We start from the raw sequence: 21211 nt of genomic DNA, 5'->3' as shown, positions 1-21211 counted from the left end.
TCTCCCAACCCCTGTGCTCCTCAGTTTTAATTTAAGTGCCCAAGGAGTTGGGCAGGCATTTATGGAGCTGCCTACGGCAGCCTAGTTAGGGTTTGTGTTATTTTTTTTTTACTTTACACTTTACAGGCAGTGCTGCGATTGCAGCACTCCTGTTCTCCCACTCCATGCGGGAGGGTGGATATTGGAGGAAGTGGTGCCGTTAGCATTATACTTCTCTTCACTTTTGCTACGTTGTTTAACAGCGTGTGTGGGATTTTTCTTGCTGCAGCTGTCAAACTGCATCAGTGAGTCCTCACATTTTGTGGGCGCAAATAGCGCAGGAAGAATCCAAGATGGCCGCTGTGTTGCAGTGGCCACTCCCATTCTCCTCCTGCTACCAGGTGAGTTCAAGCGAGAGTTATTTGGTGGTTATAGCTGGCATTGCCAGCATAATTAAAACCAGGTGATCCCACCTTTCAGGGGCTGAGACCACTAGAGCATGGGAGCCTTTTGGGGTCCTGTCTTTAGACAGGATGCTCCCATTGTACTGTGTCTCTGGAGTGGGAGAAACACCCCTCTACAAATGGTTTCTCACTATTGGTGAGCTTCCCTACTGGAGAAAGCTTTCCACAAGGCTCTGTTTGCCTCACTGTACTCTTTACTCCGTCTAAAAAAGGGACTGGTTCTAAGGCTAAAGCTGACGAAGAGAAGTCTGTTTTGTGTTTCGCCTATTGCAGGTGCCAAGCAAAATTACCTAATGGATATCAGGATCCAGATGTGACCTGTGATATGGCAGAACCTGCTTGGGCGAGATTCCTGGCTCTGTCCATTGCTGAGTAGACAAAACTGGCTGCACCTTTTAAAGGGGTCAGTGTAACTCCTCCTTTGCCCCTTTTCTGCAGCTTTGCCGGGAGTAGACACTGTCCCGCTGGAAACGATCTCTCAGATGGCGACAGGTTTTGTGGCTATGGCTCAGGAATTACCAGCCTGGTCCAAGAGCCTGGAACAGTCTGGTTTGGGGCTGGCTAGAATGTCTTCTTCTTTAGAGAAGTTACCTGAGGTTTCTAAAGCTCAGAGACCATGTCCATGGTCCGTTTTCTCAGGTTTTCAGAGGTGTGAATTTAGATTCGGAAATCTCTTCACAGGAAGAAGGGTTTTTTTGGGTGACTGTGGGATTCAAGGGTAATTGGGCATCGACAAACTGTTTATGGCAACATGTCAGGCTTTGGACATGCTAGAAGTGGATGATCCCCAATCTACTGAGGCAGCCTTGTTTAAAAAAAAGAAGAAAAGAGTGGTTTCCTTTCCTTCACCTCTTCACTTACCTGAGCTCCTTGGTGAAGCTTGGGCCAGGTAAGAAATTTCTTATTCCTTGCAAATTTCCTGGGCATATCCTTTGCCCACTGAGGAAATGGCTAGGTGGGAGCATCCACCAAAGGTAGATAGTCCAATGGCTCGCCTCTGTAAGTCCACTACTTTTCCTATTCATGGAACAGCTTTGCTCAAGGATGGCACAGTCCGAAATGTTTTTAAGTCCATCTATGTGGCTGCTAGTGCAGCACTCAGACCTTTGTTGGTGTCAGCATAGGTTTCAAAGGCCATGGAAAAGTGGTTGGATCAGCTCTTGGAACTCTTGCAAACTGACCGTCTTAAGTCTGAATTGTTCCTCTTGGTGGAGCATTTCATAGAAGTGTTCAAATAGAAGTGTTCTGGGGGCAGCATATGTGGCCAGGCGAGCACTTTGGCTCCGGTCCTGGGATGCAGATACTGAATCAAAGAAATCTTTGGAAGCCCTTCTGTACCATGGTTCAATTCTTTTTGGTCTTGAACTTGACAAAATAATCTTTCAGGCTTCTGGAGGAAAGAGCCCGGTCAACCCGTCTAGGTCTAAAGGACTGAGGTTCTGATCCTTTCATGCCTCCTTTCATCTGAAGTCATCTTATTCCAGAGGTCACCCCCTTCCAGCATGCGGGGGTCAGGAGAGGGCTAGATAAACCTAAGAGGCAAGCACCCAGGGCCTAAACCATCTGATAAACAGACAGCATGACAGGCTTCCCCCCCACCCAGCTCAGTCTGTAGTGGAAGCCCATCTTTTGTTGTTCCGTGATGTCTGGAGAGCCTCCTCTTCAGACCTGTGGGTTACAAGTATCATAGAGATGGGTTACATCCTGGATCTTCAGGGGCATCTGCCAAAGAGGTTTTTTTCCACTGGCCTTCCCAAGGAAAAAGGTAAAGTGTTTGGTTCTCAGGAAGGCTATCACCTCTCTTGTTTCATCAGGTGTAATCATCCCCATCCCGGAGCAGGAGAAGACTCTAGGTTTTTATTCCAAAATCTTCCTTTTGCAAAAAACTGACAAATCATTTTGGCCCAGGTGGAGTCTCCCAGAACTATCATGCAAGGCATTGAGGCCAAACGAATTCTTAGCTTCTTTAGACATCACTGATTCTTATCTCCAAATTCCGATCTGGGAAAGACACCACAATGTACTCAGGCTTTGGTGTTCAGGACCCTCATTTTCAGTTCAGAGCCCATCTGTTTGGTCTGGTGACCGCACCATGAGTTTTCACAAAGTTCATCTCGGTGATGGCAGCCCTGTTGAGATCTTAGAGCATCTCCATTGTGCTTTACCTCGACACTCTGCTCATCAAGGCAGATTCACCTTCAGAGGATGGCTCAGGTTCTGGATTTGCATGGGTGGATTTTTATTGTAAAAGAATCCAACCTGGTTCAGAGTCAGAGTATGGTGTTTCTGAGTCTAATATTCAACACCAAAGGGCAGAAGGTCTTCCTTCTAGATGACAAGTTCCGGACTTTCCAAGCATTAGTGAGGCTCTCAGATGTCCGTCAGCTCTGCTATGCATGAAGTTGATGCATAAGCAGTACAGTATGCCAGGATAAACTTTCGGATGTTTCAGCCGAATATCTTGAGAAGGTGGTCGAGGTCCAGATTTTGATTGAACTCTCATCTCATTTTACAGCTGCCGGAGAAGTGCCTGTATCTGCATTGGTAGTTGAGAGCAGAAAATTTGATCAAGGGTGGACCATTAACCATCCTCAAATGGACTGCTGTCACAAAGGACACCAGTCTTCAGGGATTTGGTGCGTAATGTTCCATATTAGCTTGCAGGGTGTCACGGTTTGGTATTCCAGACTCTGGATCCGTTCAATGATGTTGTGAGAACGGATCCTCAGGGAGAGTCTAACTATACACTGGTGAGTGGTAATGGTACCCCGAGGTACAAACAGATAACAGATGCAGGATAAAAGTACAATCAGCGGTTTAATGAGGACTGAATGGATATATATGAAAGTCTTTGTAGATGTGTATATATACTAGAAACGTGGTACAAGGTGGGCGGAGCCACCGGCAATGACATAGGCAATATGAATAATCAATGAGTAATTAGATATGGCTTTGAATGAACAATCCAGCAATAGTGTGGAAAGAATGAGGCACAAGAGTATGATATCACAATAGCACAGCACACATCAAAGGAGAGTTTAACAGTCCAGGTAGCCGTAGATACACAGTAGATGCGGCAGAGGCCCGATACCAATAGTGCCTTAATACTTTCAATGATGCTTGAATAGTTCAGCCATGAAAGAGGACAACAAGCAGCTTGGTTATACGACCTGTAAACCCCACCTCTCTCTCCAACTATCGCCCCATCTCTTCTCCCTTTTGCCTCCAAAATACTTGAGAGGCTCGTCTGCAGCCGCCTCTCCACCTACCTCTCTGATCACTCCCTCCTCGATCCTCTCCAATCTGGCTTCCGCCCCCTCCACTCCACTGAAACTGCCTTGGCCATAGTCACCAACGATCTCCTCTCTGCCAAAGCTAGGGGCCACTTCTCCCTTCTCATTCTCTTGGATCTCTCAGCGACCTTCGACACCGTTGACCACCCGCTCTTGCTCCACACCCTTCAATCCTTTGGCCTCTCCGGCTCCGCCCTGTCCTGGTTCACCTCTTACCTTGCTGACCGTACCTTCTCTATCTCCCCCCCCTCCTCCCTTCCAGTAGGGGTTCCCCAAGGCTCTGTTCTCGGACCCCTACGATTCTCCCTTTACACCTCTTCCCTCGGTGAACTCATCAGCTCCTTTGGTCTCAAGTACCACCTCTACGCGGATGACACCCAACTCTACCTTTCCTCTCCCGATCTCTCTCCCTCCCTCCTCTCCAGGGTGTCCGCCTGCCTCTCCGCCATCTCCTCCTGGATGTCCTCTAGATTCCTCAAACTCAATCTCACGAAAACCGAACTTATTGTCTTTCCCCCCACTCACTCCCCCTGCCCTTCCGACCTTTCTATCACCGCTCTCAACTTCTCTATTTCCCCTGTTTCTCAACTTCGCTGCCTCGGCGTCACCCTGGACTCCTCTCTCTCCTTTGTCCCTCACATCCTCTCTCTCGCCAAATCCTGCCGCTTCCAGCTGCGCAACATCGCACGCATTCGGCCCTTCCTCTCCCAAGATGCCACTAAAGCCCTTGTCCACTCTCTTATTATCTCCCGCTTGGACTACTGTAACCTCCTCCTTACTGGCCTCCCCCGCTCTCATCTCGCTCCCCTTCGCTCCGTACTCAATGCAGCCGCTCGGCTCATTTTCCTTTCTTTCCGCTCCTCTTCTGTCTCCCCCCTCTACCAATCCCTCCACTGGCTCCCCATCCCCTACAGAATCGTATTCAAGCTCCTCACTCTTACTTTCAAGGCCCTCTCCAACTCCACTGCTCCCTACATCTCCAACCTTATCTCCATTCACGCTCCATCCCGCCCTCTTCGTTCGGCTAACGACCGCCGCTTCTCTTCCCCCCTGGTTACCTCCTCCCATGCTCGCATCCAAGACTTCTCCCGCGCTGCCCCCCTCCACTGGAACCAGCTCCCCCGCTCCATCAGAACTTCCCCCAACTTGTCCAGCTTCAAACGGGCCTTAAAAACCCACCTCTTCCTTAAAGCCCTTCAGTCCCCCACCCATTGACCTCCTCCCAGTCTCCCCCTAACCCCCTCCCTCTCCTGTCCCCCTTCTACTTCCCTCCTTTTCATTCTCCTCTCCCCCCCCTCTCCATCTCTGCCTCCGTTCTCCCAATTCTCTCGTCCTACCATTGTGTCTCTGTCCGTCCTACCCTCCCCTTAGATTGTACGCTCCTCCGAGCAGGGCCTTCTCTCCTTCTGTTCTCCACCACCTTAACTCTGCTCTCCAGCTCCTTGTCTCCTCCGTGAGGTCCTCCGGCCCCTGTCTCTACCCCGCTGGGGTCTCTCCTCTAATCTAGCTGTTCATTGAGCTTCTGAGTTACTGTGATTTCTGTTAACTGTACTGTGCTGTCTCACCCTGTATCGTGTTTCTGTCTGTCCCTGTACGGCGCTACGGATACCTAGTGGCGCCCTATAAATAAAAATTAATAATAATAATAATAATAATGCCACTGAGCCGAAGTGACCAATGCGGAACAGATGAAGCTGGATAGAACGGCTCCGAGAGATGACTTGAAGGAGCAAGCTAACAACGTCAGGTGTGGTTGAAACAGTCCCGTTCCAGGGTCAACGATACAGCGAGGGCAGATGTGGCTGGAGCAGTATAGCCCGAGGCGTGACACACAGTAGAGATGGTTTGCAGCTTGAGCGGTATAGCCCGAGAAGTTGCACACAGCGGAGGTGGTTGTAGCTTGAGCGGTATAGCCCATGATGTAGCACACAGCGACGGTGGTTGCAGCTTGAGCGGTATAACTCACAGAGTAGCACACAGCGGAGGTAGTTGCAGCTTGAGCGGTATAGCCCGTAGAGTAGCAACACAGTAGAAACAGATGCAGCTGGAGGAGTATAGCCCGAGATATAGCAACACAGCAAAAGTAGATGCAGCTTGAGTGGTACAACCTGTAGCGTAGTAACACAGCAGAGACAGGTGCAGCTGAAGCAAGTTAGTCCATGGTGTAGCACACAGCAAAGGTGGTTGCAGCTTGAGCGGTATAGCCCGTGGAATGGCAACGCAGTAGAGATAGGTGCAGCTGAGTGGTATCACCCGTGGAGTAACAACACAGTGGAAACAGGTGCAGCTTGAGCGGTACAGACCGCAGAGTAACGATACAGCAGAGGCACTGACGATCCAGATGAGAGCTCAAAGAATAGGTAGAGACCTAACCAGACAGGTAACTTGATCAACAGGCCCAGAGTAAAGGGAGGAAGTGCCTTTTCAAGTCTGGAGCCAATCACAGGAACCAATAGAAATCCGATTAGAAAATGGACAGGTAATCAGTCTGCACTTGCGCAGATCAGTACTAGAGGTTTGAAGTCTGTTAATGAGACACCTGTGAGTGTCTCAGTCTTGGTCTATGGAAGCCAAATGAGCAGCTTGTGACACAGGGTCTTTGGTCCAAAGTTGATGTCAAGCTTCCAATCAATTTTCTGGACTTCAGAGCGGTAATGAACTCTCTGATGGGAGCCCAGTCAGTCTGCAGGGCAAGCTTGTCTAAATTCATTTGAACAACACCATGGCGTTGGCGTACATAAATCATCAGATAGAGGTACCAAGATCTCCTTTATGATGTGAGAGTCTTTTCACATCCTGTCATAGGCAGAATGCTTTCTGCTAGCTATCTTTGTGGTACACATTCCGTGAGTGGAGAATTGGGAGGCAGAGTACCTGAGCAGGCACTTCATTCTCCGGGAGGAGTGGTCTCTTCATCTGGATGTATTAGGTCTACTAACACAGAGATGGGGTCAGCCAGAAGTGGACATGATGGTCTCCCAATACAACAACAAAGTGTCCACGTTCTGCTCCATGATAATGGACCCATTGGCTGCACCGGTGTATTCCATGACTGTCCCTTGGAACTTCAAGTTAATCTGTCTCTTCCCTCAAATTCTGATGCTCCCTCACGCCCTCAAGAAAGCCAAAAGGAAGGGAGTTCCAGTCATCCTCAGGGTTCCAGATTGACCATGAAGAGACTGGAACGCTGGTGTTCTAATGATGTCGGCAGGTCCAGGTTGGTGATTTCCTCTGTGGGAAGATCTTCTTTCATTCTTCAATTCTAACTATGCTCAAAGCCAGAAAGTCAGTGCCTGTACTTAACTATCATAGGGTTTGGAAGACTTATGTGGTTTGGTGTGACCGCAAAGGTTTCCATACTTCTTCCTTTAAGCGTTTTACGTCTTCATTCTTTTCTCAAAGATGGGCTGGAGGGCAGACAAAAACTTGGTTCCATGAAGGTGCAGGTTTCTGCCTAGTCTGTGTTTTCACAGAGTAAGTTGCCTTAGATCCTTGAGGTCCAGACTTTCTTACAGGGAGTTTTGCATAGCCAGCCTCGCAATGTCTCACCTATGGCGCCATGGGATGTTCATTTGGTTCTATTGGCTCTTCAGCTTTCTCTGTTGGAACCTTTGAAGAATATTGACTTGAAACACTTGACTTGAACGATGACTTTCCTTTTAGCCCTTTCTTCAGCTAGACGGGTTTCTGAATTGGGGGCCCTGTCTTGTAGGTCCCCCTTTTTGATGTTCCATGGTGACATGGCATTTTTGCATACATCTCCGTTGTTTCAACCTAAGGTGGTGTCAGATTTCAACCTTAATCAGGAAATAGTCATTCCCTTCTTTTGGGGATCTGGTTCTTCGGTTAATTATGCTGATCCTCCTGGAGGAGGACCAGCTGATCATGGTCTTAGGATTTACTTGAACAGAACCTCCGAAGTTTGAAAGTCTGAGTTTTGTGTTCCGCTATATATGAGCGTTACCTCCCCTAGGGGCACCTTTGGAATGTCCCCATTGTAGCAGTGTTCCCTAGAGAGGATGATGGAGAAAAGAGGATCATTGTACTTCCTGTTAAATCTATTTATCCTAAATCATCTGGGGGACACGGCGCTACCACCCTTTATGCTCAGTGTTCTGTATGTTGTTTACACTCTGTGTTTGGCTATTTTGCGTATATTACTCTTTCCTTTGGGGCTTTGTAAGTTGTAAACTAAGGAACACTGGGGTTGGGGGAGGGGAGGTGCTTCAGTTTTCAGAAGAGTTAACTCTTAAGTGCTCAGCTCCTGCACCCTCACCACAACTCCACTGTAGCAGTGTCCACCAGAAGGATTAGGAGAAATGGATTTAACAGTAAGTACGAAAATCCACTTTTTATGTATGTGTTAAGTATGATCTTATCCTGTCTGAGTTGTGTTGTAAGGTAGTGAAATTGCAAAGAAAAAATTATTAAAAAAAATAGCCTTCCTTGACATGACAGAAGCACATCAGCAAAAAACAGTGAGAACCATTCTGTGGTGTTTTTGTATCTATGTTGCCCTAATGTTTACTACTCCTTCTAACATATTGTAGCTTCAGTGACCTTGTGGCCTAACACTGTACTCTGTATGCTGCTCTCTTCTACCTACCTGTTTCTCTTGACAACCCTTCCCCCTTTTTGAACCATTTTTCTTCTTTATTGTTTTATGACTTTCTTGTTGTCTTCCTGTCAGTGTTTCTCTCCTTTTCTGTCTCCCACGCCCTTCACCTGCAGAAAGTGATATTTCCGAATCAGGACGATGTGCTCATCTCCTTCTTGCCTCTGGCTCACATGTTTGAGAGAGTAATACAGGTAAGCCTTTTGCCTGCTCTGACTTGGCCTTGTTGGGCTGCCTATGTTTTGTTTTTTCTTTCCAGAGTCAGTGGTCCCCAACATCTGAGGATGTACACATTTCCTATTTGCCTTTAGCACACATGTTTGAGAGAATGGTTCAGGTAGGTCTTTGTATTGGTGAAAGTAGTGACACTCTCACCAAGAACCCAGTTGTTCTGAATTAAATAATCTGAGATGATTGGTAACACAGATATCAATATAACATCTGAAATTAAATTTAAAATCACTACTAAAACCAATTATTAGATGGGGGGGACTAACATTATGGAATATTAGAAGTTGATTAATGCCTGTACTCAAAATCCATTTTTACTGCAATGTGGTATGCTAGAAATGCATGAGAACTGACACATCATAGATATACCGTGTCTAAGCTATGAAGAGACTTGCAGCCATTAGTGAGGGAAGCATATATTACACTGGAGAAGGCCGATATGGCACTGACTACACTCATTAATCTATTGTGGACTTTTGTTTTTTATAGACCCTAAGACCTATTTTGTATCTATCTTTAATAATTTGCTTGATCTACTAAATACCTGTTATGCCAGTGTATGCATTTTTTGTGGGTTAGGCCATTTGTGGATATGTCTAATGTCATGGGTATAAACTGACTATTGGAAATAGCTATTTGCTCCAACCGATCTAATATATATAAGCCTAGCGGCGTGTGTTAGTCTGTGTGCGTAAAAAAAAAAAACAAGCTGCAGCGCCACCTGCTGGGCGGAGTTATACACTGACCTACTAAATTCTTAGCATTATCTAATATCTAATATATATAAGCCTAGTGGCGTGTGTTAGTCTGTGTGTATGTGGAAAAAACTATTTTCTCTGAAAGAGCTCTTCCAATTGACCTGAAATTTGGTATACTGACATTATTTGACAAAAAAATTAGAATAGTGAAGTCAGTTAACTTCCATCATCCCCCCTTCCCCCCCGTGGGAAGTTGAGGGGTCAAACTCATTTTCGTGAGGTAATTTTACCTCATGAACACACATTAATAAGGGAGCTTGCGTCAGGAAGTAACGCTCTTCCCCTGAGGAGGGCTAGGCTAGGTCCAAATGCATGACAAGAACCTTTTTAAGACCTTAAGTAGCTTGATTTGACTAGAATGCATGAGTATCATGCACGGGTTAACTTGTTAAATATAAGTACATAATGCAGTCGTAGGGGATGGCCGTATGCAGAGGACAGCATACACCTGGACCACTGACGATGCATAGACCGGCATAGCAGATACTTGTTTTCAAACACACAATGACTAAAGATAGGATACAGATTCTGTTTACAAAATAGTACTTTTAAATCTATTTTATAGTTATTATTGAAAAAACCCACAATAATGGATTTATCCTTTAAGGAATGAGTGAATTAAGGAAGATAAGAGCTGTTTGTCCTTTGCAAAATCCTTCCATTGAGCTCCACATAATTTAAAGAGCCATTGGCCTATTTATTCCTTGCTCCAATGGCAACAATTGTTCCACTGACTTAAATAGCCTTAATTTCCCATAGATAGTAATGGATAATGTCTGGTATAAGCAGACTAAACATTTGCGTGTAATATATTCACCATTAATGTGGTCTTGAAGACAAGCAGCACTTTTATACATAGGTGAAATGTATCTCCCTAGTATTTTTCCCTGTTAATTTTTAGAAGAAAAAATGGAATGGCATCCTAAATGTCTGTGACTGTGCGAAAAAGAGCAAAATATTATAAATAAGCAAATGGAGCGATATCTTATTTTAATTGTTAAAACATCAGAAATAAAATATTGCTCCTTCATAAACACTCCCCTAAATATAAAAATATATTGGCCTATATTTAAAGTAAGAAATTGATGTACTGAAAATGTGCATAGGCAGAGGTGATTTTCAGAAGGTGCATGCAGGGTTGAAACTGAGCACCAAATTACAAAAATGCCCCTTTCCCCCGCCCAAAAAAAAAATTAACAGTCAGATCTCTTATTTTTATCATAAATTAACACCTGTGTAAAGGTGTGCTCAATATAGGAGTCTAAGCTGTCAAAACTGAATTCCCTGTCATTTTCCAAGCAGTTTAGCCTGGATAATCCAAATATCATTTCTGCCATCAAAATCTAGGTTTCTATCTTCAAAAGGTAATGGTTTCCTTTAAAATTTTGAAAACCTGGTAAAAGTAAATAGTTTAGTCTGCTTATGTATTAAACACTAACACACACTTCTCATTAGCATCTGTCACACTACATAGAAGGGCTATTCTGAAGTAATTGTGGGTCAACATAGGCACAGAACTGGATCCAGAGTAATGCATGCAGCATGGATGCTGCCCAGGCCCTTGGAGATGGTATACAACAGTAGACTGAATGCTACTCAGGCAGTATCACATCTTCATCAAGATGAAATAAATAGTCATAAAACAAGGACATTTACAGGTCAACTCCACTAATCACTGGAAGATGTGGAAATATTTCCAATAACTGACACCTCACCCACTAATTACAGAGTTGATTAAACTCAGATGACCAGAGGTCATCTAGAAACTAAAAATCATATATAATAATCTGGAACTACTGCACAGTTCTGTACTTAGACCATGCTAGTACAACTCACCACTAGTAAACTATTATATACGTCTCTGTACAGTTCTCTTGTATTTCCATAAATCATGGGTACTATACTAACTAGTGGTAAGGGGCAGATAAAAACAAAACAATGGATACTTATTGTTTAATCAATGTGAGTACTGTATATGTTAGTGGAGTTAATTGTGATCATCTTGATTCAGAGAAAGGATATCCGTAATGACCATGGTATGTATTATTTAGATTCATGGTATGTAATTAGTAGTCAGTGCTGGTAAAAAAAAGTATTTCTATATTTACTTGGCTTTTGTAAACACACACAAAAAAAATCAATGTGAATAATCCTTTATGGATTCCATATTGTATCTGGTGCAGAAAAATTTAGATAAATTATATAACCATTTTGTATCCACACATGGGTTTTCATAACACTACACCAGACACTAATTACTAACAATTACCATAACAAGTTTTTAATTTTTGGTATTCACTGTTATTATTATCTCATTTTAACAGTCGGTGGTGTACTGTCACGGTGGACGCATTGGGTTCTTCCAAGGTGACATTCGTCTGTTATCTGATGACATGAAGACTTTGCAGCCCACCATTTTCCCAGTTGTACCAAGACTATTAAACAGAATGTATGACAAGGTGGGTTTTGGTTTTCTGCATAATCTAGGTTACATTCTTCCTAAAATGTCCAAATGTAAAATAATGCTATTGTTTCCTTTCTGTTACCATAACTCAGTTGGGCCTGTTTGCTCGTTTTAGATCATTTTTGTAGTAGTGCAGTCAAACACATAGGAGAGGGATTAATAATCCATATCTTATCCTTCTCCCTCGTCTATGGGAGAAATCACAGCACAACAAAGCCAAGTGAGCGCTTTTTGAAAACAATCCTTCGACATGACATGATCGTCATCACACACATAATAACAAACCACTCTGTTAGGCTAGGTACACACTACAGGTTTTTCAGCCACCTATCATGCCAAACACCCGATAAACAACAGTTTGGCCCAATATCGCATTAGTTTGTATACTTGCACAATGAACGACAATCGTTCCAAAGTACTGATGTTCGTTTCATTTTATTGCTCATCCTGTTTAAAATCTTGTTCCAACTGCCTTCCGATACTGCAGTATGTATGCACTCACACGACTGTCTGCCCAGAGAGAGAGTAGGGATCTGTCACTGTGTCTGTGTTGTTAAATGTAGAGAGTGCTGTAGGTGGATTAATTCATCTGTTTGTTCTGAGACTGAATATTTTGTTTCAAAGTCACAGAAGCTAATGAAATTTGTTGTACACATGAATCGGCAGACTGATTGGAAATTCAGTAGTAGGTTAAACGTTGTAGATTACACATTGGTCGGAGAATTCTGTAGTGTGTACCTAGCCTTAGTTCTCGTGTGTCACTTCTTGGACGCTTAGGAGAATTATTTTTTCAGACTAACTATGCCTTGATACATGACTTTTATTGCATTCTGGCACTATAGAACTACAAGTGTCAGCATGAACCTTGGCACATGTACATACTGGTACTTATAGTGCCTCAATCGTGCTAAAGTGGCCCCCAGTAAAATAAACAATGTCCCCCAATTTATATAAATAAGCCCCCCAATAAGTAAAACAAAAATGTCACCAAATAAATTTACCTAAAATCTTTTTTTCTCTCTTGGTTCATAGTAGTCCCAGTGGGAAATCTGTAAATCAATCTTTTAAAAAAACAAACCAAACCAAACCCATAGAGCGAAAAGACGGCTTCCGGGGAGCACACAATGCATTGGCTTTGGCAAGCCCGGCTAGTAAATAGCCGTGCAGCCAATCAGGTGCGGCCTCTTATACCACTGAGCTAATCACTGATAGCCGCTCTGCCAAACATGGGAAATAATTGTCCTGGATTTGTTTCCAACCGTGAGCGTAGCTACCTGGCTGCTGTACTTGTGCCTGTTTCTCTGTTTCCATATGGTGGACTTGACAGTGCTCTGTGGGATGTTAAAAGTCTTTGAACCCTTCTTATATGATTAACCAAATTGGTGCTTTTCAATAACCGTTTCTCAGATGATTTTCATGATGAATCTTCTCTTTGGAAATACACTAGACAACTGCAGGAACTCTCACAGATGTATTATGTTGTGTATTTATTTAAAATCAATTGTAACAATTTCATTCTACAGAAGGGAAATGCCAATTATTAATTGAAGACAACTGATTGTACCAAGGTTTAGGGCAGGGTTGTCCAACCCGCGGCCCAGCCCGCCTGTGAATGTGGCCCAGAAGGAGTTTTGGTTGTGGCAAGGGGGCAGCACTGTTAATGGAAAAAAAAAATCCTGCAAAAAAAAAAGAAAAGAAAATACTTACCTTGCGGTCACGCGGTCACATTAGCTGGTACTCCGGCTCCCTCCCTTGTCTCCTCCTCCGTGCGGTGCTCGCAGTGAATGTCGGGCGTGATGTCATCACGCCCAACATCCATTGTGGAGCGCAGCACAGAGGAGACACCCGCACGAGAAGAACAATCAGCAGCACAGAATTGGAGAAAAGAAGAGAAGAGGACAGGAGAACAAGCCGATTAAAAGGTAAGTTAAGGGGGATTTTTTTTATTATTTCATGGGACGCTGACCAGCGAATAAAAGTCACCTGGTCCTGGAGCATCATGGACCTTATCTCCCTGCTACATACTTCTACTTGTAATACTAATGTAGAAGTATGTATTTGGCCCATTATAAGTTGTTATCCCTTAACTAACATAGTGGTGTAATTAGCAAAACAGGTCACAATTTGGGGTCACAGTGATGTATATGTCAGGTACCGCAGGCCTGGTCAGGGCACCCTGATATACAATGCCTGGCTTAAATCCACTTTATTGATATTGCATTGAAACAATACAAAAAGTGATTATAGTATAATAACTAGAGAGGATTTTTTTGAACAGGGCGATTGAAAGGTAAGTATATGGGGATTTGAAAAAAAGTTATATATATATACATATATATATATATATATCACTTTTTTCTCATATATATATATATGTTAACTATGTTTTCTATGGTTTTTTGGATGATCAGTTATTGTTAGTGTATCTTATGTGCGGCCCAAACCAACTCGTCGTCTTCTAATGTGGCCCAGGGAAGCTAAAAGGTTGGACACCCCTGGTCTAGGGTATCTTGGTTAAAGGGGTGAATACTCAGTTATTGTCTGCTTTGTTTTTTTTAACATTACAAAATATTTGTTGCTCAGTGTTAAAAACAATCTTGAATATATTCATTATGTCTCCGCTATGTAAGAAAATGGCAAAGCGGCTGAATACTTTTTTTTAAAAGTTACTGTACAGTAGGATGCTGTGTTTTCAATCTGTCCACAGATGACTCTCTCCAACAAGAGAGGTGCTAGGTATACATTAATGGTACAATAACAGCAAAATAACTGATTCTCCTGACACTCATCACAGAATTATACAGGAAGCCAGGGACCTCAAGCCACAAGACTCTAATACTATATGACATACTGAACTGTTAGCTATTTAGCTTTCCCGAAAATTTTCCCTGTCTTTAGATTTCTGGAACAAATTGCAAATAACTGTTTTATTCCATTTCCCCAAACTAGCCAAATCATGCATTCACAGTATAATATTTCAATTTCTGAGCATAAATATTAATATAGGCTGCTGAGCTCAGATGTGATATTCATGCAGGAATGAAGTGATACGGTTATTCTTTTTTCTCTATGCAGGTGTCATTATCATATCCCTTATACTGCAGATACTTCTGATATTATTTATACATCTTTGTTTTATAAAGTCTCAGATCCTTCTACAGAAATGTACATAGACAGTAAATAACACACATATCTACAGAAAAGATACAGAGGTTAAAGTCGTAATTGTACACTCTCCCAGAATGTCTGGAGAACTCTTGAATTCTGGGTAGATCAAGGGAGACCAATTCACCTCCCCTGCAGCAAGTATAGTTTAAATATCCATATCCCCACATTGAGGTCTGCAAACAGGACATGTTTCTAAAGTATAAGTGTATTAAAGGAGTTTTACATCTTCTGGCAACTTTCATCTATTGGCTTGTACGTACCGTCCTGCAACTTTTACTAAATTCATTGCTTTAGCTTTCTGTTTTTCTTCAGTTATTCAACCAAACATTATTTCATAAGACCATACTTGCCTACTCTCCTGGAATTTCTGGGAGCTCCTGAATTTTGGGGAGTTCTCCCGGACTCCCGGAAGAGTCGGCAAACCGCCCGGATCCTATAAAATGACAAAATTCACTGCATTGAATAGCGGGGGCAGGGCTTATTTGCGTCATTAAGCCAACCCCCCGCTATTCAATACATTGAATTGCTGTAATTCTAGTGGGCATGGGGCTATAGTGACGCAACAACATTGTCACTCCCCCTCCTACCCTCTGTCACATGACCTGTACTCTGGGATCTCCCAGAGTACAGATTTAAAAAGAAGGTAAGTATGCTGCCCTAGGATATGACACAAATCACAATCTGATTACATTTGTACCATGGGTAGCTTTTACCAAAACAGTAACATTAGAATCCTGATTGTCCAGTTCCATAAACAAGCTTCAGTCACTCAGTTGTTACCATATGCTCAGTGGTTCCCTGCTTTATGAGTAGACGGGCATGGCCAACCTGTGGATCTCCAGGTATTGTGAAACTACAAGTCCCAGCATGCTTTGACAGCTGATAGTCAGCTGATAACTTGGCAGGGTATGCTCGGCCTTGTAGCTTCACAACATCTGTAGAGCCGCAGATTTGCCAGGCCTGGACTAGACTGTATTGAATACTGACTGTACATTTATGTCTCTGGAAGTATTTCTTTCTACTGCTCTTTGCTTTTGCTCTCTACCAGATCTTTAGTCAGGCAGATACACCCATTAAGCGATGGATTCTTGAATTTGCCTCTAGAAGGAAAGAAGCTGAAGTGCGAAGAGGAATCATTCGTAATAACAGCCTGTGGGATAAACTACTTTTCAATAAAGTGCAGGTAAGTGCAGTGGAAAAGTTAAATCATGTTAGTTAAACAAATAGTCAATAATGAAAATAAAGAATATTTGACTGTCGAATTGTCAAAAATTGCACCTCAGGAGGTGCAATTTTTGATCCTGGTGTTCTTGCTGCACCAAAATCAGATTATTTTATAGTTATGAAGTGCCAACATATTCTGTAGTGTTACATATAAGAGGATAAACAATTAAGTACATATGGCAATGGCTTACAGTCTAACGTTGGTTAGTGAGACAGAAGGAGAAGGAAGTTTGCCGTTGCCACAATAATGTTGACCATAGTGATAAATCATGATGAATTGAGGTTTGGATATATTGAATACTCATAAGAAGGTCTCATGATCAAACAGCTTTGGTGTGAACTAGGGAGTACGTGGTTTTGCTTGCAGGTTAGTGTTAAATGTTTTGGTCTGATTCTAGAAGGTAAGTGCAGGGAATTTAAAGAGGAGAAACAAAGCAAAATCTGTGAATAGTTCAGTCTAGAAGAAGCATGGAGTTTAGAAATAAGTGAACGGGTAAGCAGCAGAATGCAGTAGTCCAGACGTGAAAGCTAGGAGTGAACTAAAGTTTTCATGGCTTTTTGCAACATTTTTAAGCTATATTTCTAGGATTGTGACTTGAAAGATCAAGGCAACAAATTTGAATAGTAAAAAGCATGCAATATTAATAATTCAACTATTGTCTAAAGCAGCGGTTCCCAAAGTGTGCAGCGCTGTTAGAGGGGTGCCGCGGGAAAGCCAGAAAAAAAACCAAAAAAACATAAACTTACCAATCCGCGCGGCGCAAGGACCCAGTATCCTCCTCTCTCACTATAGTGACAAGCTGCGTGAGAGAGAGGGAGAATGCTGGGTCCCGGTGCTGCACAGATTGGTAAGTTTATGTTTTGTTTGTTTTTTTTCTGGCTGGCCACAGCAGAGGGGACAGAGTGAGAGGGAGCAGGGCAGAGGAGAGGGGACAGCGTGTCAGAGGCCAGAGGAGGGGACATCGTAACAGAGGGAGAGGAGAGGGACAGAGGAGGGGGGCAGCATGACAGAGGCCAGAGGAGGGGGACAGAGGCCAGAGGAGGGGGACAGAGGCCAGAGGAGGGAGCAGCGTGACAGAGGCCAGAGGAGGGGGCAGAGGGCAGAGGAGGGAGACAGAGGGCAGAGGAGAGGAGACAGCATGACAGAGGACAGAGGAGGGGGACAGAGGCCAGAGGAGGGGACAGCGTGACAGAGGGCAGAGGAGGGGGACAGTGTGACAGAGGGCAGAGGAGGGGGACAGAGGGCAGAGGAGAGGGGACAGCATGACAGAGGCCAGAGGAGGAGTCAGCTTGACAGAGGGCAGAGGAGGGGGACAGAGGGCAGAGGAAGCACCTTTATCTTTAAATAGGGACAATTATCCCAGCCATTCCATAACCCACAAACCCTTCTGGGCTAATGTAACGCAACCCACAAGGCGGTACTTGCACTGAACCTAATCTGACTCTTCGAAGGGAGACAGGTTCCAAATGACTCAATACAAGTAATGTGACCCCCCTCCACTAACCTTGCCCGCCGACTGCACAGTGTTCTCAGAGCATGACTATATCCAGAAAGCTCCAATACCACACGGCTTCAAACACCTCCAGGGCTGCACAAGGACCCAGTAGGGGAAGGGGGAGCACCTCCTCCACCAGGCAAGACCAAAGGAAGGCGAACCCCAGAGCCTGCAAATGGGAATGAAAGTGTGGGAAGTTTTTTCCTGGATCCAAAAGAACAAATTCACTTCTTCACGGAACTTTATAACCTTTCCCTTAAGCCTTCCCCCTATGAATGACACCCACATCGGCATACTCAAACCTTCCTTTCTTTTTAACCCTTTAGGAAGCTCCAAACTAGTTATGAACACAAACCTCAGCTTTTAATTTCCCTCGGGCTTAATTTCATCCCTCAATTATAATTTTGGATAGATAAAAGGAAGGCGTCATAATAAAAAGACAGGAGAAAGCAGAACAAGCTCTACATTCTCCTGTCCATGTCCAGACAACAGTTGTATTAAGTGGGATATGTGTACTGTAAGTCTATTTTTACATTAAGGTTTATAATCTCTACATAAGCATCCTTCTCTCCTTAGCTCCCTCTTAGCTCAGCTCTTTTTCTCTCCAGTAAAATAATTGGAGAAGATATGAGTAAAAGACACCAGTGATTATGAGCCCTGATGATAATCATACTGGTTAAATCTCAGTGCTCTCCATGGTCCCCATCCTGCATATGATGTGTCTGACCAGATCAATATACAGTATGTTAAGTTGATTTGAAAATAAATCCTAGTTTTCTCAGTTCTAAATTTTAATTTGTTACTAAAGCCTTTGTAAATAATTTAAGCAGATGAGAATATGTTGTTTATTCCCAGACAGCCAGTCAATCAATAAACAATTAGAAAATATATTGTGTGTCACCAGTCTTATTTCCTAGGATTGAAAACTGCTTATAAAGTGGAAATCTAGTACGAAACATTCAGACACAACTATATGCCTTCCAAGAGAAATTACATTTTCCAGTTATGCTAAAATACTAGCAAGATTATGCACTATTTAATCAGTTGAGCATTATGAGGAGTGGAATAAAATCAAAATTAAATTGGCCAAAACCTCAATTTCAATAAGAATTAAAGAAAATTAATATAAACTTTTCTACTGATGGTATTGACCTTCACTCCATTTTTCCAAACTCTACTTGTGTTTGAGAGAGGCACCTTGGGGCACATCTGGTGCACCTGTCCTAAAATACAACATTACTGGGCCAAAGTTCACAATCTTATCAAATCTATAACTGATATCCAAATGCCCAATTCTCCACTCCACTCCTTCCTTCCTAGACCCATAGCAGACACCCCATGCCATACCCAAAAACTGATAGGACATATTTTAAAATGCTAAGTGCTAAATCGCACCTAGTTGGAAGAACATAAATTCTCCCTCATTAACTGCCACAATTAATAATATTTGGGTAATCTATCACAGAGAGAGCATCAAAGCTATATTGCATAGCACTCATAATAGTTTCCAAAGAACCTGGACACCTTAGACAGACTATTATGAGGCAGAACCCACACTGAATTATATATGATTCAGTCTACCTAAAAATATCAAACAAGGCAAGTAGCGACTCTCCTTACCTTCCTCCTGACACTCCCCTCTTCCACCCAGCTACATGAATCATTGGCAGGGTAGCGCACTCAACACAGACCTGTAACTAGGGAATTCAGTGCCCTGGGCATGCTAGATCACTGGCGCCCCCCCCCCCCCCCTTTTGGTGGGAGTAGATGCTGACACTCAAAGTGCTCACTGCTGGAAGAGAAGACATTCTATTGATGGGGTGTGGGGAAAACACACCTGGTCTTTTACAAGTACTAGAGGGCTCTCCAACCCTATACAGTCATGGCCAAAAGTTTTTGAGAATTACACAAATATTATTCTTTATATCTACTTCTGATGAAGCGGCGGCACGCCGAGAAACGCGTTAGGATTGAGACTCATAGAGTCTAACCAGGTGGTGGCCAGTTTATAACCCCGGGGTTCATTTGGACCGATTGCCGTTAAACAGCGCACTTTAAGCTGTCACTCTAAATCTAACTGGAGACCGTGGAGTAGGGCCTCTTATGGCAGTTTGGAATCCATGGACTTATGAAGATAAGCTAAGTACCTGACAATATCTATAAGTGCTGATTGCACTGTTCGGTGCATTCAATATTGGGACACTGTTACAGGTTCTTTCATTATCCACTATTACATTGGCCTAAGAGGATTATAATACTTCCATTAATATCTAATTCCTCCTGCTTATGAATGGACATTGATAACGGCAATTTTTCTATATATGGTACCATATTAATCATTTTTTCTGGCCATTTCATTGATTGATGGTTGACTTGCTCACTATATTAGCGGTCAGCGTCTATTTCAATATTGAATTAGATATGGTTATATGTCTTATCCGATTTTTACTTGATAATAAATTGTAATTTTTAATATGCTTGATGCTTTGCGCTCTTCCTTGTTGGGTATGTTATTTTGTATTTCTGACAGATCCAGATTCTGTCTCTGAAGAGCTGCAGCACTAGTTTTTCTTGAGGATTAATTGCAGCGCCTTACAAATGTATTTATGAAATATTATTTTTCACAGAGCCTGCTGCCTCAGTTTTTATGATGGCAATTTGCATATACTTCAGAATGTCATGAAGAGTGATCAGATGAATTGCATTTAATTTCAAAGTCTCTCTTTGCCATTACAATGAACTTTATCCCAAAAACAACATTTACACTGCATTTCAGTCCTGCCAAAAAAGGACCAGCTGACATCAGGTCAGTGATTTTCTTGTTAACACAGGTAAGAGTGTTGACGAGGACAAGGCTGGAGATCACCGTCATGCCTATTAAGTTAGAATAACAGACTGGAAGCTTTAAAAGAGGGTGGTGCTTGAAATCATTGTCTTCCTCTGTTAGTCATGGTTATCTTCAAGGAAACACGTGCAGCCATCATTGCTTTGCACAAAAAGGGCTTCATGAGCATGGATATTGCTGCTAGTACGATTCCACCTAAATCAACCAATTATCAGATCATTAAGTACTTTAAGAAGAGGTGTTCAATAGTTGTGGAGAAGGTTTCAGGGCGCCCAAAAGTGCCAGAACCATCTCCTAAAGTTGATTGAGCTGCCGGACGGGGCACCACCAGTGCAAAGCTTGCGCAGGAATTGCAGCAGGCAGGTGTGAGTGCATCTGCACGCACAATGAGGCAAAGACTTTTGGAGCATGGCCTGTTGTCAAGAAGGCCAGCAAAGAAGCCACTTCTCTCCAGGAAAAACATCAGGGACAGAATGATATTCTGAAAAAGGTACAGGGATTGGACTGCTGATGACTGGGGTAAAGTCATTTTCTCAGATGAATACCCTTTCAGATTGTCTGGGGCATCTGGATAAATGCTTGTCTGGAGAAGGAAAGGTGAGCGTTACCATCAGTCCTGTGTCATGCTAACAGTAAAGCATTATGAGATAATTCATGTGTGTGGTTGCTTCTCA

The 21211-nt window shown here is 43.2% G+C and overlaps 1 protein-coding gene across 4 annotated transcripts in view; it reads left to right on the top strand.

Moving 5' to 3' along the window:
- ACSL6 (acyl-CoA synthetase long chain family member 6) overlaps positions 1 to 21211 on the top strand; it is a 171252-nt gene that overhangs the window by 131927 nt on the left and 18114 nt on the right. For 3 of the 4 annotated variants that reach the window (XM_075209839.1, XM_075209842.1, XM_075209841.1), the window contains exons 11-13: positions 8468 to 8545; positions 11665 to 11799; positions 16021 to 16155. In XM_075209839.1, coding sequence (XP_075065940.1) covers positions 8468 to 8545; positions 11665 to 11799; positions 16021 to 16155 — 348 coding nt within the window. Of the gene's footprint in view, positions 1 to 8467; positions 8546 to 8610; positions 8689 to 11664; positions 11800 to 16020; positions 16156 to 21211 lie in introns of all 4 variants that reach the window. The other variant, XM_075209840.1, reaches the window with a different exon arrangement.

The sequence above is a fragment of the Mixophyes fleayi genome, chromosome 4 (assembly GCF_038048845.1).
Source record: "Mixophyes fleayi isolate aMixFle1 chromosome 4, aMixFle1.hap1, whole genome shotgun sequence".
NCBI classification, from domain to species: Eukaryota; Metazoa; Chordata; class Amphibia; order Anura; family Limnodynastidae; genus Mixophyes; species Mixophyes fleayi.
Note: the sequence above shows the minus strand (reverse complement) of the source record. Positions and strands in the feature narration are given on the sequence as shown.